This window comes from Acomys russatus, chromosome 7 (assembly GCF_903995435.1).
Source record: "Acomys russatus chromosome 7, mAcoRus1.1, whole genome shotgun sequence".
Lineage (NCBI taxonomy): Eukaryota > Metazoa > Chordata > Mammalia > Rodentia > Muridae > Acomys > Acomys russatus.
The window spans coordinates 51,889,900-51,915,651 of NC_067143.1; the positions used below are offsets into that span (position 1 = coordinate 51,889,900).

The window sequence follows — 25,752 nt, forward strand, 5'->3', positions numbered from 1 at the left end:
GTCCATCCATTACATTTGTACGGCCGCCCACGTTTTATTCACACTTTGTGAGACTCCAGGAGAGAACCTAACAGCTCTGCTAGCATATGAAGGCCAGAGTATGGTGCACCTAGAAAGCATAGCAAAGCGACAGGCTGCCCCAACAGGACCTGCCCTGCTCCTATCTTCATTCGTATGTGTGGTTATAAATTTGGTGTTGACTAGGTGGACATAGAGGTTCCTTGAGTTCAAAGAAGCATAGTAAACTAGTTGTACTTAAGAAGTGAGTTGTAAAAACTCCAACCTGTAGCTGTGTCCTGTACCAATTCCTTACCCAAAAGTAACTAGGCTTGTTTTCTAACACTTTAAAATAACAAAAACAAGTTTATCTACTTGTTTTTCTTGGGGCTTACGGCAGCATCTCATATTAGAACCCAAGAAAGCCTGGAACTCTCCAGCCTACTGCCTCAATTTCTCAAATGCTGGGAATGCAGGCATGTGCCACTATATCTGGCCTATTTTTTATTTTTATGTACATGGAGTGTTATACTTTTTACTGTCATCCTTCATTCATCACTCTGTGAACTTACCTGCGTGTGTTCCTTCTCATTTTGTTTTTTTAGTTGTATTGTTTGACTTTAAAACAATCCAACCATTCTATTATTCATCAATACCTGGAGACATTTTAGTCTGTGGCTATTTAAAAATAAGCTAGAATTCTTGACTACTTACTTAGGAATATGCATACCACGGGATAGTAGCTAGAGAAACCGTTGAGTCATAAGATATGGCATGCAGCCAGCTCTTCAAGTTGATTATACAAACTCCACTCCCACCTGCAGCCCTCTGTGTAGGAGGGCAACAGCCGCTCCCAGACTCTCCTCCACTCAGTACTCTATTTTTGCCATCCTGTGGGTTGGTACTGCATTATGACTCTAATCTGCATTCCCCTGACAACCAGGATTGTAGAGCATCTTTCCTAAACTCATTACTTGCACATCCTCTCCTTGGCATGCGTAGTCACATTTTTGCCCTTCTAATAAGAGTTACTTATATTCTTTGGATATGAGGACTGTCAGGATAACATACACACGTACATATATCTGCATTATATGTCTCTGTGTTATAGTTTAAATATGCTCACCAAGAGTGCATGTTAGTGGTATTCGGAGGCAGGGCTCTGAGAGACTAGGATTAGGTGCTCACATTCTTTCTTACATCTGGGAACTGTTGTCTTTTCAGCCATGAGAGAGAACATAAGATGCTGTCTCTGTGGTTTTAATTAGTATTTCCCTAGTGGTTAATTATACTGTCTTTTCGTGTCCTTAATAGGCTATGCTGTTTTGTGAAATGTCTCTTCAAACCTTTTGCTCTTTTATAATTTTACTTATTTATTTATTATCTTATTAAGATGTACAATAACGTTTGATATATTCTGGATACAAGTTCATTTTGAGAATACTTTTCTCCTTATTTTAGCGTTGCCTTTTTATTTATTTAATAACAGACTTGAGGAGCAAGGTTTGTGGGTTTTGTTAGATTTTGTTTTTACATTATGACAAAATCAATATATTGGCTGTCTTAGCCAGGGTCACTACTACTGTGATGAAGCACCATGAACAGCCATGTAACAGCTCATCACCAAAAGCAGTGAGAGCAGACACTCAAGCAGAGCAGGAACCTGGAGGCAGGAGCTGATGTAGAGGCCATGGAGGGGTGCTGCTTCACGGATTGCTCAGCCTGCTTTCCTATGGAACCCAGGACCACCAGGCCAGGGATGGCACCACCCACCAAGGGCTAGGCCCACCCCGTCAATCACTAATTAAGAAAGGCCCTATGGGCTTACCTACAGCTGATTTTATGGAGGCATTTTCTCAATTGCATTCTCTCTGATGATTTTATTCATATAACTGAGTTTGTTATTACATATTGGTAATTTTTTTCTTCTATTAAAAAGTCTGACACATCACTGTTCTCCTTTCTAGAAAACCTCTGCCTACTCCAAGATCATGACTTTTTATTGTTTCTTTCTTTTTTTTTTTTTTTTTTAATTGTTTCTTTCTGTGCAGTTCTAGTTCTTACACTTTGTTTATCTTGTTTTGTTTTGTTTTTCTGGTTTTTCAGACAGAGTCTCACTATGTACCTCTGGCTGTTCTGGAACTCATTATGTAGACCAGGCTGGCCTGGAACTCACAGAGATCCACCTGCCTCTGCCTCTTGAGTGCTGTGATTAAAGGCGTGCACCACAATGTCTAGCTTTACACTACATTTTAAAGCCATTTTTTATATATAGTATCAAACAGAGATTAAAATTCACTCTTACTCATTCATGAGATGTTGAGTTTACTCCACTACAGTTGTTGAAAGACTATTCTTTGACCATTAAATGACTTCAGTGACAGCAACTGACTTTTGTTAGGGTCTATATGCTTGTGTCTTCCATCCCAGCATTTGTATTTGAGACTTTAGCCCCTAATGTGACAACATGAGCTCATGAGTAGCTCTGGCGCCCTTCCTTATAAGGAGAGCTGGTGTTTGCCTTCTCCCTCCCTCCCTGTCTATCTGTCTGTCTCCATCCTTGCTCTGCTCCCACCATGGGAGGATGAAGGAGAGGGCAGCTATCTATAGACCAGGAAGAGGCCTACCATGAGAACACAACAGATATGTTCCGTGATTTTCTATATTTCCCAACCCCGATCACTATGAGAGATGCTTGCTATTTAAGCCACTAATCCTACAAGATTCTACTGTAGCAATCTAAGCTAAGACAACTGCATGCATTTTTATTGTCAGCACCATACTGTCTTGATGGCTACATCATAATCCTTAAACTCTAACATGAAGACCTCTGGTAACAGTCACTACTTCAAGAACTACTACATGAGCATAACAAAATTGTAGAGTGAAATGCCAAACAGAAAAAACATCAGTTGTCTTTATACATCTGCACTGATCAAAATAAACATCATAAACAGTAACATTCAAAAATTAGAATACCTAAGATTAATCTGACAAAAGGTCTGTAAACTGAGAACCAAAAAGTAAAAATAGAATATATGATAGTCTATGTAAATAGAATATATGGTAGATAAGTAAATAAATGAAATATATGATACTGAGAGGTTTAAAGGTTCAATATTATTAACATGCCAATTCTCCCTAAACTGACCTATGGATTAATGCAATCTTAATAAAAATTCTAACACGTAACCAGGTGGTGGTGGTACACTCCTTTAATCGAGTACTTGAGTGGCAGAGGCAAGAGGATCTGTGTGAATTCGAGGCTAGCCTGGTCTACAGAGTGAGTTCTAGGACAGCCAGGAATACAGAGAAATCCTGCTTCAAAAAACCAAAACCAAACCAAACCAAACAAACAAAACAGGATATTTTCGGGCCAGAACTGGTGACCCGCCTATAAAGTTAGATATACAGTGAACCTTAAAAGTGATTCATCAGGAGTACAGAAATTAAAGCAACAAGAAATTTGCATAAAAATAGATCAAGGGTACAGATAATATGGAATCTAGAAATTAAAAAAAAAAGACACAAATATATGGCTAATTATTTTTCAGCAAAAGTGAAAAGATAATGTAATGGGAAAAGGATAGATCTTCCTCAAATGGTCCTGGAACAAACAGGGCATCTACATGGAAACAGCAGCTGAAAATACATCGCAGACATAAATATTAAACCTAAAACTATATTACTTCCACAGAAAAAATATAGCAGAAACTTTCTGTGTCCTCACGCTGGGCAAGAAATTCTTACACACAGCACCACCAGCGCAGCCCACAAGGGAGATGTAGGAATACAGTGCATCAAATTACAACTGCTCTTCCAGACACTAAGACAATGAGAAGATGAAACACAGGACGGCATGTGCAGAGCATGAACCCATCAAAGACTGGAATCGAGAATATATAAAAATCTTACAAAATTAAGCAAAAAAAAAAAAAAAATTGAAAACTAGCAAAACATTTGAACAGATATAACGTCTACAGTAACATCCAGCAGTCAAGAAACGCAAGGAAGGATTCTCAGCATCACCTCCTGAGGGAGAGGCTGGTCACCTGGCTACACAGCATCATCTCTCCAGCTTCAACCCCAACATTTCAACACCTGCCATTTGTCACCCAAGCAAAACTAAAGCAGCAGGTGGGAGTAGCTATGTGCTCATCTTATAAATTCTAATAAGAAAACTAATAGCTATATTTGGATTTACATGTGCCAACAGTATTTCACAAGGGTAAGCTGGGTACTATAGTGTCCATTTAAAGACCAGGAAACTGAGACATACAAAAATTATGTAGTTTGCCTAAATTTACATGTTAGTAAGCAGCAAAAGTAGGATTTCAAGTCAGGCAGTTGGCTCTGCAATACTGCCACACAGTTTAGGTTAGTAGTAACTGTACAATATTTATCACTTGATAAATATTTGCATTTTTGGAAAGTCTAAGATAAATAAATAGATCCTTAATTATAAAAAGAATAAGTGAGTGGGCATGATGGCACACAATTTTAATCCGAGCCTTCAGAGCCAGAGGTAGGCAGAATTCTATGAGTTTGAGGCCTGCCTGGGTCTATATACTAAGGTCCAGGCCAACCACATATATTCAGAGAGACCCTGTTTCAAGGAAAAAGAAGTGAGACTTTTACATTTATTTTTAAAATAGTATTTTTTAAAGGCTATAAGCTGGGTGGTGCTGGCATATACTTTTAACCCCAGCACTTGTGAAGCAGAGACAGGTGGATCTCTGAGTCTGAGGCCAGCCTGGTCCACAAAGCAAGTTCCCAGGACAGCTGGGAATACACAGAGAAACTCTGTTTCAAAACCCACCTCAATTGCTCCCTCCCAACACACACACACACACACACACACACACACACACACACACACACACGGCTATAAGGATGGCTCAGCCCTTGTTGTTCTCCCAAAAGGACCTTGGTTCAGTTCCCAGCACCCACATCAGATGCCTCATAACTACATATAACGCCAACTCCAGGGATCCAGCTCCCTCTTTTGGCCTCCATGGGCACCCACACACATATGGCAGATACACACATGCAAATACATATAAATAAAAATGAATCTTTAAAACAAGTAATAAAAGATAAAAATAAAATTCTCTGTAGAATATTATTACATTCACTTTTAAAAGTTATTTCTGACCCTCGGTCTTGACATTTAAGAAAACACTGACAGTAGCATTCTCTGAAATTCTCTATGGCTACTGAAAATGTTGGGGGAGTGGGCAGTAACAGTTCAGTGGTGCAGTACTTGCCACCATCAGAATGGAAAAAAACATCAACATGATTTTTTTAAACCTTTATTTTTGTGTGTGTGAGTGTTTTGCCTGTATGTATATATGCATGCCTGTGCACCATCTGTGTACAGTGCCTACAGAAGCCAGAAGGGGCATTGGATCCCCTGGAATGGAGTTACAAAGGACTGTAAGCTGCCTTATGGGTGCTGGGAGTTGAATCTGGGTCCTCTTTAAAAGCAGCCAGTTCTGTTTATCTCTCTAGACCCTACATGGATGTTTCTTATAATGGACAGTTCACATGATGAGCGACATTGTAAAAGAAATGATAAAGACAGCATGCAAAGTATACTCCTACATTCATTTTTAAAGTCTTAAGCTTATATTTATAGTAAACATGTTTTGCTTTTGGTTTTCACTAGGCAGCATGGTCAGCATTTTCTATGAAATCTGAACTGGCCTCTAACTTGAGATCTACCTCAGCCACTCAATTCTGGGATTACAGGCATGCACTATCACACTCAGCTGCTACACACAACATTTATCACGATCACAGGGGTGGAGGTGGAGTAGAGGCCCGCAGCGGCAGGATTACTGGTGATTTCCCCTTTTTTTCTTTCAGCCTTTTTCATAACCTGATCTTTTTTTAATGGTTTTCACCAGGCTGAAGAGATGGCTGCTCTTTCCAAGAGCCCAGGTTCCATACCCAGCACACACATAGCAGTTAACAGCTTTCTGTTTCTCTAGTCCCAGGGGATCAAATATCCTCCCCTTTGGCCTCCTTTGGCACCTACATGCAATTGGTAGACACACATACATGCAGGCAAAATACCCATACACATAAAAATAATTTTTAAAAAAGTTTTGACGGTTTTCATAATTCAAAGACTTACATTCAGCTGCCTTTCACGAATGAAAAAAAGCTATCATAACTTATTAAAAGGATAATTAACCAGATAGTTTAACAAAGTATTTTATTTGTACTAGGGGCTAAATAGTTACAGCTAGATGATTTGTTTATTTGCTTTTTAAGTAACTTGAAATATTTTTATTTAAATTATTCTCTAGGCCATAAAAACAATTATATTAGCATAGTGACCTTATAACTATTGATCCTACCTCATAAATATGAAAGTAGCAAGGCGAAAAAATAGAACATTTCAGAAATAACCTGAATAATTTGTTACTCTAAATTTGATTGTGCTCTGAATTTCTTATGTGTGTTCATTTCTCCAAAAAGTACATTACTTTAAAAAGCTGCTTCCCATCTGCTTAGTTGCAAACAGCAACAGGAGACCACACTCTTATCCAATGCTTTGAGTTTAAGCACCCATCATGCGTTTGCTGTTCTTAGATACATTAGGACCCTGCACCTATTTCTCTGTCTCTAGAAAGAAGAACACCAGCACATGTCAGAAATGGACATTACCTCAAACAGTATGTAACATTCTAAAGAAAAAAAATAGCAGCTAGAATAGACATAAGAGCACCAGAAATCTTAATGTGTATCCAGTCCTGTCACGAGCCAAGGGCACCATTACATAAGTCACTGTTCATAAGGAAGAGGCTTTAAGATTAGATAATCAACAAGTGAATACACACTCGGTGAGCACCTGTGCTTTAAACATTATAAGAAAATCATTTTAAAATAGGCCAACAACCTGCTTCTTCTGTGCAGTGACAGAACATATTTTAAACTCTCTAGGTTGTTGCAAGTGTTTTCTGAAGTAAACAAACAGCAAACAAATAAGGGAAAGGCTAGTTCAAATCTGGGTCATGGTACAATGTGTGTATAGCCAAGTCGGTTAAGTGAAATGTTCAAGTTTTAGTAAAAGAGATTCTATTTTATAGTTGAAAGCAGAAAGATAATAGAAGGATTTAAAAATACAGCTTCAGAGAGTTAGCTCAACAGTTAAGAGCACTTGCTGCTCTTGCCCAAGACCCAAAGTCAGTTTCCAGAAGCCCTAACGAAAGGCTCACAAGTGCCTGTAACCCTGACCCCTGCCAGGACATCTCTTGAGTCTGGTCTCTGCGGGCGCCTATGCACATACCCACACATAGGCACAAACACACACAGAGAGAGGAGGGGAGAGAGTGAGGGAGTGAAGAAGGGGAGGGGAGGGGAGGGGAGGGGAAGAGAGGGGAGGGGAGGGGAAGAGAGGGGAGGGGAAGAGAGGGGAGGGGAGGGGAGGGGTAAGCTTCAAATTGGGTCCTGAAATCACTTTCCCTTTAAGACCACTACGTCCTAGCTTTTCAACTTTACTCCTATGCTAGTGACCTTAATTTCTGCAGTTCTTTCTCAATATCAAAACTGACAGCTCATTATTTTTTCACTGCCCATTATGCTTTCAAGTCCCCTCTTAAACCTAGATCCATGACCCGAAGGCATAACTAGTTGAATCCAGTGCCACACATCTATAATTTCACCTTCTTGGGAGGCTGAAGAACGGAGTGTAAGACCAGCCTGGGGTATATAGTACAGCTTGTGTTTCAAAGTCAAAATCCCAACAGCATGTAGCTCTAACAACTTCTGTGTGTACATCTTCAAATCTACTGTATCCTTTCTACCAAACTTCTAGCAAAAGTTTAACAGTGGTTTAGCTTAACATTGCTTACGCCAAAAAATGTTTTTATATTGGTCTTATTTCCATTGTATGAGGCTGATACTGCAAGTTCCCAGCCAGTAACCATGTTCTTTCCTTACCAAGGAAATCCCGGCTTTACTCAGGAAATCAGTGCACCTACTAAAATGCTGTATTTCCCAGGCTCCCTAGCCGCAGGGGTCTGTGACATTGAAATGTAAAATTCTGATGACTGTCCCCAGTGACTCACACCAGGTGCTCTACAATGGCCTGAATAATAAAAACATACCATCTTATTTACCCTGAAGACTGCGTGTGTGTACACGTGCCTAGATGGAAGAAGCAGGCTGCTGAGATGTCTAACCATCCTTACTTCCTGTCTCACTTGTAGAAATATGAGCAAGCAGTTGCCCCATGCTCTGTCACCATGGGGCTGCACCTGATACCCCAGGGCCACCTGCAGCCGCGCCCTTCCCACCATGAGGGACTGTACTCCTGCCAGTCAAAACAACCTCTCTCCTCCTTGAGCTACTCGCTCCAGGCTTCTCTCACTGTGAGAAAAGCAATCCCTACGTCTTGCCTCTGCTCTATGACAATGCCTGATTTGATTAAGTAGATGATTTACCTTTATAAAGCAAGTGCCCACATGGAGAATTAGTGCTCAACCATTTTCAAGCCCAAGTGAGCAGGGGGAGTGCAGGGGAGGCCTGGGGATGGCTGTGTACATCAAACACCTACAGGCCAACTCCAACAATTAGTTTGCAATTAAAGGAAAAAAAGTAACAGCAATGGACTGGAGCTGGAGCCTTTGGTGGCAGAGCACTCCACTATGCCCTAGGTTCAATCTCCAATACAGAAAAAAAATTATAATAACGTAACTAAAAGATTTCCCAGTAGTAACTATTTTATAATTAAGAGATTATTTCATGTGCCCTATGGCCTCCATAACAATTCTCCTCAAGTATTTACTAAAGTAAAAGCTGTTTTTTAAAAAATCACAGCAGCTACAAGTAAGTAGAAATGCTTGCAAGGAAAAGGAAACGGTACACAAGCAGTCATTAGCAAGGCTGCCTCAGTGGGGTGACGGCCCCCATCGGCCACACTTGCACCTGCGAGGCAACAGCTCAGAGGGCTCTTAGCCACGCTTGTATCTGGTGCATCTATAAACCTATCCAGGCTGCTATAAAACAATAAATGGCCTATAAACTGTACATTTTTAAAGAGCCAATGAATTACAAGTAAGCATTCTTTAATGTTAATATTTCAATTAACTTTAAGAAAATAAATGTCATGCTAATATGTGCACTGTACCTTTCTCAGGCATTCATATTCCCCATGAAGTTCTCCAGGCTTGCTTAATTTGATTGGTGCTCTGAATATGAACTCTGGAGGAAAAGGAAAATCCTTTTTAATAGAGTTTTGTAGGAAGGAACCATGACAATGTCCTACTGCTGACCGCCACATTACAAATCATATAAAAATTATGGTTATCCTTATTTTATTTAGTACAGTGTCTCACTATGTAGCTCTGGCTGTCCTGAAACTCATTGTGTAGACTAGGCTCGCTTTGAACACAGAGAGATCTGTCTGCCTCTGCCTCCCTAGCACTGGGATTAAAGGTGTCTACTTTCATGCCTGGCTCAAATTATGGTTATCTTACTTTGAATATTCATTCATTCATTTAATCAATACTTACTAAAGGTTATAAGTCGGGGCTGTTCTAAGCACTGGAATAAATATGAACAAATAAAGTCCCTGTGCCATGGAATTACAATCTTGTAGAAAAGCAGACAATAAGTAAACAAGTGAGAATATACTCCGAGTAGTGGTAGTAAATGCTATCAGAAGAAATAAAAGTACGGTGGAAAGGAAAGTCCATTTTATACAGAGTGGTCAGGAAAGGGCTCGTTGATAGATATGCCAAAAGACCAAAAGAAATTGTATTTGAAAGCCCTGTGTCACACATCAGATGCACACACACACACACACACATACACATATGTACGTATATGTTTTGTATTTTTTCAGTATGCAGCCTACCTTCTTTAGCCCTCACAGCCTTCCTCTAGTGGCTCTCACAAGCCTATGAAGGAAAGCCACTACTTCCCAACGCCTTCTTCAAGGTGCTCCACTAACTGATCACCTTTTCAAAAATCACTACAGCACTCAACCCTTGGCTAACTAACCACAGAACAGATACTACGTACATTAGAATTTGTATGCTGTTTTCCCACCTAAAATTCTGTCTTCTCTCCTTTCTCTATATATTCCTAAATCAGAGACATAAGGTCTGTAAATTGCATAAAGTTGTTATACAAATGGAGAATAAAAATAAAAGAAATAAATAAAATATAATAAATAATAAATAATAAATATAATACCAAATATAGATAAATATAAAATAAAATAAACACAAATATGTATATAGCAAATGTTTATATAAATAAGATAGAAATAAATATAAAACAATAAATATAAATTAAATAAAATAAATATAAATATAAATAAAGAATAAGAATAAAAGGCAAGTCTTATATGTTATCAAAAAGGAAGAAGCCAAGCATACTGGTACATGCCTGTAATCCCTCCACTTAGGAGTCAAAAGCAGGACTGTCATAAATCCAAGAATACTTGGACTACAGAACAAGAGCCTATCTTTAAAATTGGTGGAGGGTACACTTTATTTCTATAAGTATGACAATAGCGTCTATCTTGATGATACTTAGTTTCTACCTATAGTAATAATTTTACACTTATTGATAACTTTACCTCCCAGTATTGGCTCTAGAAAAATAAGTTCCTCAAAGCCTTTGTCTCAAATATTTTCAAAAGAAAAAATACTGAAGAATAAAGAAGACACTTAGAGACAGTGTGCCTGAAACAGGGACCTAACGTTCTCCACCCACTCAATAGACACTCCACCATCAGTTTTGGAAGACAAACGGTATCATCGTCACCCACCTCAAGGCCTGAAGACTATCTCTGTCATATCCAAAGCACATTCTACTTAGAAGCAAACGCAGTCAAAGCTAAAGCTTTTAAAGAGAAAAGAAAGCAAAACTTTTTTTTCTGTTTCATGAGAATCTCTCTTTTTAATATTTTATTAACTTAGTTGTATTACATCTCAACTGTTAGCCCATCCCTTGTATCCTCCATTCCTCCCTCCCTCCCATTTTCCCCTTACTCCCCTCCCCTATGACTGTGACTGAGGGGGACCTCCTCCCCCTGTATATGCTCATAGGGTATCAAGTCTCTTCTTGGCAGCCTGCTATCATTCCTCTGAGTGCCACCAGGCCTCCTCATCAAGGCGACGTGGTAAAAAATGGGGCACCAGAGTTCGTGTGAAAGTCACCACTCTCCACTCAACTGTGGAGACTGTCCTGTCCATTGGCTAGATCTGGGTAGGGGTTCGAAGCTTACTGCCTGTATTGTCCTTGGCTGGTGTCATAGTTTGAGCAGGACCCCTAGGTCCAGATCCACCCATCATAATGTTCTTCTTGTAGGTTTCTAGGACCCTCTGGATCCTTCCATTTCCCCATTCTCCCATGCTTCTCTCACCTAAAGTCCCAATAGGATGTCGTCCCCTCTGACCCACTTTCCTGGTAAGTGAAGACTTTCATGGGACATGTCCTTTGGGCTAGTGTCTAGATATAAGTGAATATATACCATCTGACTCTTTCTGCCTCTGCGTGAGCTCACTCATTATGATCATTTCTAGTTCAATCCATTTGTCCACAAATTTCAGGAATTTCTTGTTTTTTAATAGCTGAGTAGTATTCCATAGTGTAAATGTACCACAGTTTCTTTATCCATTCTTCTACTGAGGGACACTTAGGCTGTTTCCATGTTCTGGCTATTATGAATAAGGCCACTATGAACATGGTTCTAATATCCAAAATATACAAAGAACTCAAGAAATTAAACACCATCAAACCAAATAACCCAATTCAGAAATGGGGCTCAGAACTAAAGAGAGAATTCTCAACAGAGGAATATGGAATAACTGAGAAACACTTAAAGAAATGCTCAGCATTGTTAGTCATCAGAGAAATGCAAATCAAAATGACACTGAGATTCCATCTTACACCCATCAGAATGGCTAAAATAAAAAATTAAAGTGACACCACATGCTGGCAAGGATGTGGAGAAAGAGGAACACTCCTTCATTGCTGGTGGGAATGCAAACTGGTATAATCACTTTGGAAATCTATCTGGTGCTTTCTCAGAAAAATGGGAATAGGGCTTCCTCAAGACCCAGCTATTTCTACTTCTTGGAATATACCCAGACAATACTCCACCACACAACAGGGACATACGCAAAACTCCCAGAACCCATACAGTGGCTCATGGCCATCGACAGCTCCAAGTCAGGAGATCCAGCCCTGTTGTCTGGCCTCCACAGGCACCAGTCACGCATGTTATGCACATAAATACCTGCAGACCAAACACTCACCACAGAAAATACATTTTTAAAAGGTACTTTAAGCGTAAATACTGAAAACCTATTACACATTTTCAGAGAAACTTTCATAGGCATATTACAGTAAGGCACTATACCTATTCTACAACTGAGGTAGGCAACTGTGGGTCTAAATGGTCTGCTAATGCAATACCATGAGTGCCTGGCAAAGTTGGAGGAAAAACTTTAACAGAAATAAAAAGAGAAGTTATACAAGGTTTAAAAAGGCATTGCCTCCAAAATTAAGGCCAATCTTTCCCCTACTACAAAAAGCATTGCAGTGGTGCCCTCTTGACAAAGTTTTCCTGTTCTAAGTTAACAGTCAACTGGACACAGCCTAGAGTCACCTGAGTAGAGCTCAGCTGAGGGACTGCCCAATTAGGCTGGCCTATGGGAAATGGTCTTGGATGCTAACTGATAGAGGGCCAGTCCACTATGGTAAGCACCATTCCCTGAGCAGGTGGTCCTAGGCTGGGACAGAAACTAAGTGTGAATCTGTGCTTGAGCCAGCAAGCTCCATGGCTCCCGCTTCAAGCTCCTGCCTTCACCTCCCTCACTGATGGCCCATACCCTCTAGGCTTTTGAAATCATTCCTTTCTACCTTAACTTGCTTTTGGCTAGAAAAGATATTGTACATTTACTTATACTTACTAGTATATTTCCTTACTTATCTAAAAATGTGAAACACTCATTAAAAAGGTAACAGTCATGAACCTACAACATAGAGAACAAGTAAAATTTTAAGGAGAATTATATAAGATGATAAATTTGATATTTATAATTTTATATGAAATTTAATGTACCACAATTAAAATACACACTGGGCAAACCAAAAAGCTAGTGAAAAACATAAAATATTACATTTAAGCATATTTACACGTGTCCAAAGTATAAAGTATGTATTACTTAAAGAAAACAAGAAACAATCAAAATGTTTATATAATATACTATATATAAAGACATTTCAAGCAGTTTCAAAGAATCCATTATAAAGACTTTCTTCTTTAACACTGGCAGCCATTTTCCAAGTTAAGCTTTTTAGCTATGCAACTGGCAACCATTACCCAAAATTCTTTCTCGTTAAATTATATTCTAGTTAATGTAGATTTCTGTTTATTACAACTTTAGCTGTTTCTATTCTTTCATATAGTACTCTGAAATAAACAGTAAACCAAGAGCTAGTAAAACCAAGAAGAAAAAGAGAAAGACTGAAAAAGAGGACCTAATGCAGTCCACACTGGGCTTCACTCTACAGTGACTGTTAACATCACAGCAACTAGTATCACACATATGCTCCTTTGCATGGCTGCTTGTTTATCTACAGGCCAGGCTGCTGGGAAGTGAAGGTTGAGCCAAAGAGAAGTATGGTTTTTTTTTTTTTTTTTAAACAGATAATAAACCCACCTTCCTAAGACCACACTGGCTTCGGGTCCTACCAGCTCGGCATGAAGCTGCCATCTGTCCAACACGAGTGTTAGCAACAATGACACTTCCTATAGACATTTCAGGAAGAGCATCTCCTCTAAGACCTGGCCCCTGTATTGCTTACATAAGCTCATCTTCCTGATTTGAAGTCATATGAAGAGCAAGACTTCTCCTGTCTATTGTTCACATGCATTCTGCTTATGATGGGTGTTCTTATATAGTACTCGAATTCTTCTTTCTTTCTTTTTAAAGGCAGGCTCTTCATCTGGAACTCAGAGACCCACCTGCCTCAGCCTCCCAAGTCCTGGGATTAGGATTAAAGGTGTGCACTGTCATGTCTAGCCTCGAACTGTTCTTTGATGTCTTCTGCATTTAATTCATATTTGGAAGACCTTGGGACCAAGACATAACCAATTCTATGATAGTTTCTTCTGGTACAAGCCATAACATTCTTCTCAGATTCACTTTTAACAACTCTGAAATATTTTGAGGAGCAACATAAGGAACATAATCTTATTCAGGCTTATAAATAAGACTACTATCCAACACAAGATAGCTTGCCATTAGAGAATTTTTTTTGTCTAAAACTGCTCTTGCTGGTTACTTAGCACACAATGAATTCTATTATTTCATATAATTAGCATACACTAATTTAAAAAATGAGTAAAATTTCCAAGTCTCAAGAGTATAATATCTTTATTTTGAAAATAATCTAAATTTTAAAACTTGATCCCAGACAAAAATTGGAGCCTCAGATAAGATCACAGGGACTGAACTCAGGTGGTCAGGGTTGACGTCTGCACCTTGCCTACTGAGCCATTTTGCTGGCCCAAGACCTCATCTTCCAAATCATTCTTTCACGGTTAAATGGGAACTATATAGCAGACACATAACGTTATCAGTTAGTATGAACCATTCTGTTCCATGATTTGTAAGATGGTTTGCATCTGCTGATGTGGGATTTTATGTAATTTTTCCTCACTTCCCTAATCTCTTAATATTACATGTCAGCTTCTTCCATGCCCAAAAGAGGAACTTGAGGTTGAATTGCCAGCAACACTACTATAAACAGAGGAACAATACATCCAGGCCAGCAGGAAAAGCCATACAACCCTCTCTTGTCCAAAGGAGTTTAAAAAAAAAAAAAAGAAAAAGAATCCCATAGGGCGTTGTTGCTTAGTTGTTTAAAAGTGTCTATGTAGAAACCATCTACCAACTGTTCAGTGATTCCCAAATGTTTCAGTAGCACAAGAGCCACCACTCACCTTCTTCCCTTACAGGAAGAAGTGCTGGACACAGCTTTGGATGCATAAGATCACAGAACAGGCCCACTCATAAAGGAATCCAGGGGCTGACAGATTTTCTAATGCCCGCCCTCTGACTCAGACTATGCATACCAGGAAGAGAAACTTCCAAGGGACAAGATGTCTTAAGGATGACACACACCTGTGGTCAGTGCCTACACATAGGACTTACTTCAGTCTAATGTAAATTCTAAGAACAGGAAAACATCTTTAAAGGTCCTTCTATTTTTGTTTGTTTTTTGTTTTTGTTTTTTTGTTTTGGTTTGGTTTTGGTTTTGGTTTTTCAAGACAGGGTCTCTCTGTGTAGCCTTGGCTGTCCTGGATTCGCTTTGTAGACCAGCCTGGCCTCGAACTCACAGCAATCCACCTACCTCTGCTTCCCAAGTGCTGGGATTAAAGGCGTGTGCCATCACATCTGGCTAAAGGTCCTTCTTAAAAAAGGATTCTTTGGGGCAGAGTAACTGGTGATTTATTAATAAAACCAAATGAACCACCAGGCAGACATTTTGCTACTTGCACCAAGCCCAGTGTCACTATCATCAAAACATCCACACTCAATGTAGTACTTTTTACATTTTTATTTACTGTGTATGGGTGTTTTGTCTGCATGTATACCTATGCACCATGTATTTGCCTAGTACCTGTGGATGCCAGAAGAGGGCACTGGATTCCCTGGAACCAGCGTTACAGACAGTTGTGACCTGCCACATGGGTATTCAGAATTGAACCTGGATCCTCTGGAAAAGAGGCCAATGCTCTTTTTTAAGTGTATATTTTGTTTATTATAATTTATTCACATTACATTCTGATTATTATTCCTTTGATCTTCCCATTCCCATACCCTCCCTCCCTCTTCTGCCTATTCCCCTCCCCTAGATCTCTGATGGGGGTGCTCCTCCTACCCCAACTGCCTGGCAACAGCTTATTAGGTCTTATAGGATAGCCTGCATCCCCTTTCTCTGTGTGCCTGTTAGGTCATCTTGCCAAGGGGTAGTGACCAAATCGTGGGCAGCAGAGTGCATGTCAGAGGTTCAGCAGCAGCCCCACCCCATCACCATGTGGAGAATCAGCAACCCATTGGTTACATCTGAACAGGGGGTCCAGGTTCTTTCCATGCATTGTCCTTGGTTGGTGCATCAGTGTGTGCAGGCCTGTGTCCAGATACACCAGCCTTGATGGTCTCCATGTCCCTCCCAGACCTTCTATCTCCCCACTCTTCCCTACAACTCTCAGCGCTCTGCTCAGAGTCCAGCTTTGAGTCCCAGAATCTGTCCTGATCCCCACTGGATGGAGTCTCTCAGAGAAGATCTACTTTGGGCTAATAGACACTAACAAGTGAGTATATATCGTGTATCTTTCTGGGTCTGGGTTACCTCACTTAGGTTGATAGTTTCTAGTTCCATCCATTTGCCTGCAGATCTCTGGGATTCCATCTTACACCTATCCGAATGACTAAGATCAAAAACTCAAATGATAGCACATGCTGGTGAGGATGTGGAGAAAGGGGCACACTCCTTCATTGTTGGTGGGAGTACAAACTTGTACAACCACTTTGGAAATCAATCTGGCTCTTTCTCAGGAAATTGGGAATAGTGCTACCTCAAGACACAGCTATACCACTCCTGGACATATACCCGAAAGGTGCTCCACCATACAACAAGGACATTTGTTCAACTATGTTCATAGCAGCCTTATTCATAATAGCCAGAATCTGGAAACAACCTAGATGTTCCTCAACCAAAGAATGGATAAAGAAACTGTGGTACATTTACACAATGGAATACTATTCAGCTATTATAAAGAAAGAAATCTTGAAATGTAGAGGCCAATGTTCTTAACCACTGAGCCATCTCTCTAGTCCTTCAATTTAGTATTAGAAAAAAAGAAGCTTTCTCTACAATACTAGAAGATGCTAGCTTACCAACCCCAAAGGCCAAAGTCAATTGTCTTCCAGTCCCTGGACATGCCTGAGTGTCCCCACTCACAGTTTAATTTCTTATGAATGTAGCAGAATAAAAAAGAATTTTGGATTTATTGAGTCTTAAGACCTATTAAGTCTTTGATTTTAATGTGAATGTTCTGACTTCCTATTTGTCCATAAGACAATTAAAAAAAATTCTCTTGGCATGAATTTCTTCATTTGTAATCTATAATAATACGACCACATGTTAGAACTACAGCCATGATATAAAACATAAATTGAAAAGGCTATAAGCTGTAAAACTGTTTGGTGAGTTATCTCCCACCATGCAAATATATGGTTAGATCATTATCTACTGAAAATGTTTTAACCGGGGAGTGTTGCGTTCTCTTCAGACATAAAGGGACAATTGTCTATGATCACCAGAGTTGGTTCTATACCACTTACATTGCAATACAATGTAAAGACAGTCATGTGACACAGTCCCTGACCCCTCTGCAGTTTTATATCACCCTGTTCCTTCTTTACATCAATGGTTTATGGCTCCTGGACAAACCAAATTCTGCCTGAAATGCTCTCAAGCTTCTACTCTTACTCTCCACATCACTCTCCTCACTTACCTTGCACCAGGTTAACAGTAAACCATCCTTTTTAATAGTAGACAACTATGTGAAACTTAGGGGATGTTGGGCCCACGTCTAACTCACGAATCACAATGTCTCTGTGGTTGTGTCATTATCACCGTTTTCCAGATGAGGAAACTGAGATACACAGAGCTTAATTTGCTAATGCCCCAGTGCTGTAAGAAAACTATGATGAAACTCAAGCAACCTCAATTCAGAGTCTATGCTCTCACATACTAAAACACACACACACCCCCACACACACACCAAAAGACATAGGAAATTACGGCCTAGGTTATACAAAATATAAAAAACATTACAACAAAACACTTTAATGTAGCAGATTAGCAAATACCAAAAAGTTTGGTTCAGAAAAGAGTTGGTAAGGATACTGTATCTTTCTTCTTCATTGAAAGTAAAATTTTCCCCTCACATTATATACCAATTATGGTTACCCTCTACTCCTCCCCATGGCCCCGCCCATCTAGAACCACCTCCTATCTATCTCTCATTAGAAAACAGACAAGCTTCTATGGGATAATAATAAAATAAAACAAAAACTAACACATCAGAATTGAACAAAACAAACAAACAGAAGGGAAAGAACCCAAGAGAAGACACAGGAAACAGAGATCCATTTGTTCGCATACTCAGGAATCTCATAAAAACACTCAACTGGAAACCATAATATATGTACAAAGGACCTACAGGATAAAAAAGAGAAAAATACACATATAAATAAAAAGTAATAAAAATTGAGCCAAATGGTGGTGGTGCATGCCTTTAATCCCAGCACTTAGGAGGCAGAGACAGGTGGATCTCTGAGTTTGAGGCCAGCCTGGCCTACAGAGTGAGTTCCCAGACAGCCAGGGCTACACAAAGAAAGCCTGCTGGAAAAATAAAATAAAATGAATTTAATTTAAAAATTAAATAAAACAAATTTAATTTAAAATTTAAATTAAATGAAGGAAAGACCCCTGACAAGACATTAGGAGACAAGGAACCTCCAAAGATGCTGCTGCGTCATTTTTGTTGGCTATCACTGCACATACACTCTACTCTGTAAGAGTAGTTTGTTTTCCCAGTGAGACTCCCTTTGAGGAAACTAAATTTATATTTCCAAGTGGTTATCAATTGGAGATTGTTTCTGAGTTGGGGAAGGGGGCATGCCTACTTCCCCTTTTGACTCAGGACCCCGACTGGTACAGACCCATATAGGCCCTAGGGTAGTATAAAAACCTAATATAGTAGAAACTTCTAAAAATAAATATATATGAAAACAATCTAAATGAAATCACCAAATAATGGGGGAGAAAGAGCCCCAACTGGCCATTTCTTGTCAGCAAATGAAGTCTCCAATGCCAAACTGAATGACATCTAATTGAATTGTTGGCCAAAGGGTGTCCCACATGAACCCCCAAATGACCCATGTTGTTGCTAAGACTACAGGTTGCTCTCCACAAACTGATAGCAAGGCCCCAATGTTGAAGACAATACCCACACAACACATAAGACATGGAGAGGGCAAGCTCATGCCTACATAGCACATTCACTGCTATGTTCTAGCATCTTCAGTACAAGAAGGCACTCTGTATGCTACCAAAAGAGCAACATAAACTCCAGCTCTGCCCTTTGACCTATAATGGTGTCCTGCCTACCAGACACACTAGTGCACAAAGCTCGTGGGAGTAAGCAACCATTATCTAACTTGACTGAAGGCTCATTCCAGATGGAAACCATACCCAACACTGCCTGGATGACCAAGAACCTAAAAGTAGATAGCCTAGAACCTACATAGGGCAAAACCAAATACTACTGCCTTGCTCAACCATCAGCAGAGAGGCTTCCTCCTGCACAAATGGGAACAATACAGAGCCCACAGCCTGACACTATGTAGAAAATGAGAGACCATGAAACACTTAGCCCTAAATAGGATGTCTCTATCAAGTCCATCCTCTCAGGGCTCAGGGAATCCCAAAGAAAAGGAGAGAGAAAGAGTGTAGAACCAGAGGGGATAGAGGACACCAAGGAAATAATGCCATATAAATTGATATGATTAACCCACACATGAACTCACAGAGACTGATGTAGCATACAGAGGACACTATCTTTTTAAAAAGTTTTTTCAGATGTACTTATTTATTATTATGTATACAGTGCTCTGGATGCACATACACCTGCAGGCCAGAGGAGGGCATCAGATCATATTATAGATGGTTGTGAGCCACCATGTGGTTGCTAGGAATTGAACTCTGGACCTCTGGAAGAACAGTCAGTGCTCTTAACCTCTGACCCATCTCTCCAGCCCAGGATACTGTATCTTAAAGATATTTATGTGTGCAAAGACTGATGTACACGAATGTTTTCTGCAGATCACTCACAACACTGAAGGCTACAATCAGAACCACCTTCAAATTGAGACTAAGTAATCAAACTAAGTAAGTGGGACGCCATTTCAGTTACAGTCGTTCCTACAGTGGCTGTCCTTATCCTAGCTCTTTGCTAGCCTGGTGATTTGGATGAGGTGTCATCTACTGTGCATAAAAACCAGCAGCTCTGGATGACATCATCTTCCTACTGAGAGGCTCACCATGCTCCCTGAAGCCAGTCAGAAGGAGAGTTAATTACCCCACAACCTCAAAAAGACGCAAACAGGCTCAAAACTGCCTGCAGTCTCTGGTCTGTCAACCTTAATCTGCCGGTGTTCACCCCACAGGGGTCCAAACAAGATCCCAGGCATTCACCTGGGATCTTCTGTCTTCCTGAGAAGCTCCTGGACATTTTCTTCCTCAACAGTGAAGGAAAGCTAGACGATCTCTGCTTCTCAGTGGCTTCTCTAAGGCATTTTACCCTACCCTACCCTATAAGAAATGCCACCACGGGTCAGCAGGAGGGCAATGTGCTAGGGTCCTGGCCTCTTGGGTCTAGCTGCCTGGCACCATAAGCTATACTTTTTATCTCCTCAGGCCCATGAGGGGAGCATGCCTGACTCTGCTTCTTACAAGCTGCTTCCTCCCCTTGCCAAGAATCCATAACATCTGAAGCCCTGGCTGCCTTGGCAACCATACAGTGCTCTCATGTGGATTTTGTTTTTAAATAAGGTTCTTCTAGTTATTCTCAGCAGGAGTTTTTGTCTGCTACAATCTGTTCTACTTTAGCCAGAGGAGTTTAAAATCTACGTATCTCACAAGCTCTGTAAGAAAAACACAATTCCATGATACAAACACAAATTCTGTGGAGACAGTCTCACTATGCAGCCTGAACACACACTCCTTTTCATCAGTCTGAGTACTGAGAAACAGGTATTGGCCACAATACAAGGATGCTTGTTGCTCTTGCAGAGGACATGGGTTCTAGAAAATTTTCTTAGATATAGTCCTAGAAATCTGAAGTTACAAACATATCAGTTCTTAGTATGTGAGGCGTGAAATTTTTATTTGATTAATACTTTACCAGGGGATGGTTTAAAATGATAAAAAGTGAAATTGAGTGTAATGATAATTAGAGGTGTTCAGTCTTATCCATCGATGCTACTTGATTCTAAATTTTACTAGCATCTAAAAAAAAATAAAAAGATTTAATGTATATGAATATTTTGTTTACATGTATACATGTGTACCATGTGCATACCTAGTGCTTGTGGAGGTCAGTGGAGGACATCAGATCCCCTGACAGGAGTTATAGGCAGGGTGAACTACTGTCTGAGGACTATGAATCAAACCGATGTCCTCTGCAAGAGCAACAAGCATCCTCAATGTTCTTAGTTCCTAACTTTTTCTACCACACTCTCTTTCTTTTCTTCCCAGGGAAGCACTCTTGCTATTGCCTACTATAATTTTTCCTTGTCTTGAGCAAGTGAGCAGCTGCCCTAGTTTAATACAGTTGACACTTGGCTGTCATCCACACTCCTAGAAGGAGCTAACCAGAGAACAGTGGAGCTGGCCCTGGTAGCGGGGGTTGCGCTAATGAAGGCATTAGCGCAAAAGAGCCAGCTGACTAGCTCAGATATCTCTTAGGCCCAGATCCATGGCTTTGAATTGGCCCATCCCAATATCTACCTCATTGATGAACTGATTGAGTGAATGAAGGCGCCAGTCCTACAGATCCAATCAACTACAGGATGACGCAGGGCAACAACAGGGTATCCTAGAGGAGTCCCAGTGAGGATCCAGTTTATACAGTAGCGGAAGCCAGAGGCCTCATTGCTGATAACAAGTCATTGCAATGAACATTTACAAGCAAAGAAGTGTGGACAAAAGGGTATACTGTGGGACACACTACAGCTTCCACGATGAGATTTTTTTTCCTCTGTTGGGTTAGGAAGTTGCAAGGGTGGAGGGGCAAGTACAAGGGGAGGGGGAGATGAGTGGGATTGGGGAGTATGATGTGAAATTCACAAAGAACCAATAAAAAGTTTAAAAGCTTACCTCTATGTTAAACACTGAGAGAATGGTTAAACTAATTATGTATAGCCAGACAATATACTATTTTTTTTTAGCTATTAAAATCATATAAAGGCTATGCTGGCTAATTTTATGACAACCTGACACGAGCCAAAGCCATTTAAGAGGAGGGAACCTCAATTGAGAAAAATGCCTCTGTAGATGCAGCTGTAAGACATCTTCTTAATTAGTGACTAATGGGGGAAGGTCCAGCCCATGGTGAGTGGTACCACTCCCTGGGCTAGTGGTCCTGGATTCTATAAGAAAATAGGCTGAGCAAATCAGTAAGCAGCACTCCTCTAAGGCCTCTGCATTAGTTCTTGCCTCAGGGTTCCTGCCCTGTTGGAGTTCTGTTCTGACTTCCTTTGATAATGAACAACAATATGGAAATGAAAGCTGAAATAAACTCTTTGCTTCCTGAGTTGCTTGTCTATGTATAGCGTCTCATCATAGCAATAGGAACCCAAGCTAAGAGAAAGGCAGTTTGAAAGATCTGAATAAACTGCAAGAGGGCAATGGCTGGACGGTAACTGGAACACAGACCCTGCTTTAATAAGATGAAAAGGCACTGTTAGAGTGTGCTAGATAATTGACATGTAGGGAAAAGTGACAGAAGAATTCACAAAAGGAGAAAAAGAAAAGCAAAGTGCTAACAAAGGAGTGTGTATGTGTGTGTAAGAACAATGGAAACAGTCACAAGAGATTAGGAGGTAAAAGAGGAAATGAGCAGTGAAAAGACAAAGTGATGTGGGAAGAGGAAGTACACCAAGAAGCAGTATGGGACCTTCCGCAAAGATTTCAATAAGGGTTATTAGCTAAACCAACCAATAAGAGGCCCTAAAACTATCTCAACAACTGCAGAGATAACAAATTCATCTTACAACCAAGTGTTGCACTCAAGAGTCACAGAGGAAGAGAACAGGACTGCGAAGGGCAGACAACACTTTCAGAAGAAGGGGGAAGCTGGTCGAAACTACTGGCCACAGTTTGCCAACTCAACTCCTAAGTCAGAGAGACCTGACAGTAGAGGTCAACAAACTTACAAACGCAGATGTAAAAATAGCCAAACAAATAAGACTTCAATGCTGAACCTAAAAACGGCCCCAAAAGCACCGTTTTCTTGTTGGGCAGCCTGAAATGATCATCAGTAAAAGCCTACAATTAAAGAGGATATAAGGAAAAGGGGCTGGAGAGATGGCTCAGTGGTTAAGAGCACTGTCTGCTGTTCCAGAGGTCCTGAGTTCAATTCCCAGCAACCACATGGTGGCTCACAACCATCTATAATGTGATCTGATGCCCTCTTCTGACATGCAGGTGTACATCCAGATAGAGCACTCATCTACACAAAATAAATAAATCTTTTTAAAAAAATAAAGAGGACATAGGATCAAAAGTAGGCACAGGGCTCAGCAGCAGCCGATGAAGGGCTTGGGGCTCAGAGCTCTTATCCAGGGCCAACAAAGAATCATGAGTGTCCACAGCATCACATCCACACCACCATGGAACAACAGTCTTTGATTTCTGCTCTGTGAGGCAAGACATCACTCACAGTTGTGGTGATTTGGATGAAAATGGCCCTCATGGGCTCATAGACAGTGGCACTACATTAGGAGGTGCGGCCTTGTTGCAGGAAGTGTGCTTCCAGGCGTGGGCTCTGAGGTTTCAAGTGTCCCAGCCAGGCTCAATGTGTCTCTCTCTTCCTGCTGCCTGCTGACCTAGAAGTAGAACTCTCAGCTACCTCTCCAGTACCGCATCTGCCTGAGTGCTCCCTTGCTCCCCACCAGGCTCCCTGCCCTGAATATAAGCCAGCCCCAATAAATGTTTTCCTTTATAAGAGCAATAGGACATTGACTAAGAGAACAAGCATCAGCAAAATGATTCCTAAGTTAAAGAGTCCAGGATCCGGAGCCAAACAGACCTACATTCAATTGTGCCCCTCCTGGATTGTAGCTCCAGTATTCATCCTGGCTAGCCTGATTTTTTAACCATAAAATTGTTCCATCTGAATAGTTCATCTCATCTGATCTCCCAGTATTCCTGGGAACAGCTTGTGTGCATATTCAAACAGCCTTCCTGTCTCTCAAATTCTTTGTCTTTCCATCTATCCTCTACATGGCTCCTCTAGTTCTGTATAAAGAGACAAGGCCCGCTTATCCTCCAAGTGAGTAACCCTCCAAGATCTATACAACAAGATCCCAACCCTATCACTTCAGGTGTATCTACTCTCTCTGTAATAGTACCTGTCCTCAGCTCTCACCCGTGTCACTATTCCTAACACATGATACTTCAACTACAGTGTAAGCTCACATATGCTTCTTCCTGAAAGACACTTTCTCTCCTTCATTGTATGATGAGCCTCTACCCATACCTCAAACCCTTTCTCTGCCTTCTCCTTCCAAAGCTTTTCTAGTAATCCAAAAAGAAGTGCATGACCTGCCTGACCCAGCATTCTATACATGCACCAGCATGTACCATACATGGTACAAAGGCTTCAATCTGCCTATCTAGGGACACGATAGATGACAGAGATGATCTCCAGGCATGCATCCAAGAGTGGTAGTTTGAATGTAATTTGCCCCCATAGACACATAAGGAGTCTATTAGGTGTGGCCTTGCTGGAGGAAGTGTGTCACTGTGGGGATGGGTTTGGAGGCCTCCTATGTTCAAGCTAACCCAGTGTGGCACATTTTGTCCTGCTGCTGTCTTTGGATTAAGATATAGAACTTCTGGTCTGGAGAGATGGCTTAGAGGTTAAGAGCACTGACTGCTCTTCTAGAGGTCCTGAGTTCAATTCCCAGCAACCAAATGGTAGCTCACAATCATCTATAGTAGGAGCTAATGCCCTCTTCTGGCCTGCAGGTGTACATGCAGGCAGAACATTGTATAATAAATAAATAAATAAGTAAATAAATAAATCTTTTTAAAAAGATATAGAACTTTCAGCTCTTTTTCCAACACTATGTCTACCTATAAACTGCCATGTTGATAATGGACTAAACCCCTCAAACTGTAAGCCAGCCCCAATTAAATGTTTGTCTTTATAAGAGCTGTCATGGTCATGGTGCCTCTTCATAGCAATTGAAGCCCTAACTAAGATACCATGTGTCATTCAGTAGCTTCAGAAATGTTTGTTGAATTATCTGATGAGAATATAAACTTCCACATTCAGTTTTCTCTACTCAAAGTCTCTGACACCATCAATTTCTCCCCTCCACCATAAGGGACATATGTAAAACATCTACTGGTGATTTAACACACCTATCTTAAAAAGAAAAGCTTCGTAAGCTCCTAGCCCCACAGGTACTGGTTTCTTTGCTCTCTTTACAGCAAACTCACAAAGACTATCTGTTTCTAGTTCTCAATTCAGCCCATTCTACTGGAGTCTTTTGTTGCTGTGGTTGACTTTGCTGTGGTTGTTTTCATCCAACTACTGTACCAAATGCTTTTAAAAGTGCCCAACAGGCTTCTAGGTTACCCAAGGATAACTAAGCCGTACAGATGCAAAACAGTTCAGAGGATGGGCATAATCCACCGTACAAAAACAATCGACATTTAGTCTAAGAACTAAGGATCTCGAAAATCAAAATACCTAATGCACTTTATTGAAAATGCAAATCTGGGATAGAGTAGCTCACTGTGTCTTTACAGCAGTGTCATCCACTCCCACAGCAAAGAAGGGAACCAATAAGCAGCAAACACAGTCCTTTGGGTTCACATCTCCTTACCACCCCTAAAGCTTCTAAGGAACTTATT

At 40.5% G+C, this 25,752-nt stretch overlaps 2 protein-coding genes across 2 annotated transcripts in view; both read right to left on the reverse strand.

Annotated features, from left to right (window-relative positions):
- Serpinh1 (serpin family H member 1) overlaps positions 1-25,752 on the reverse strand; it is a 671,742-nt gene that overhangs the window by 579,500 nt on the left and 66,490 nt on the right. The window lies entirely within an intron of this gene.
- Positions 1-25,752, reverse strand: part of Rnf169 (ring finger protein 169) — a 56,297-nt gene that overhangs the window by 21,149 nt on the left and 9,396 nt on the right. The window contains exon 2 of the mRNA XM_051149008.1: positions 9,137-9,210. Coding sequence (XP_051004965.1) covers positions 9,137-9,210 — 74 coding nt within the window. The remainder of the gene's footprint in view (positions 1-9,136; positions 9,211-25,752) is intronic.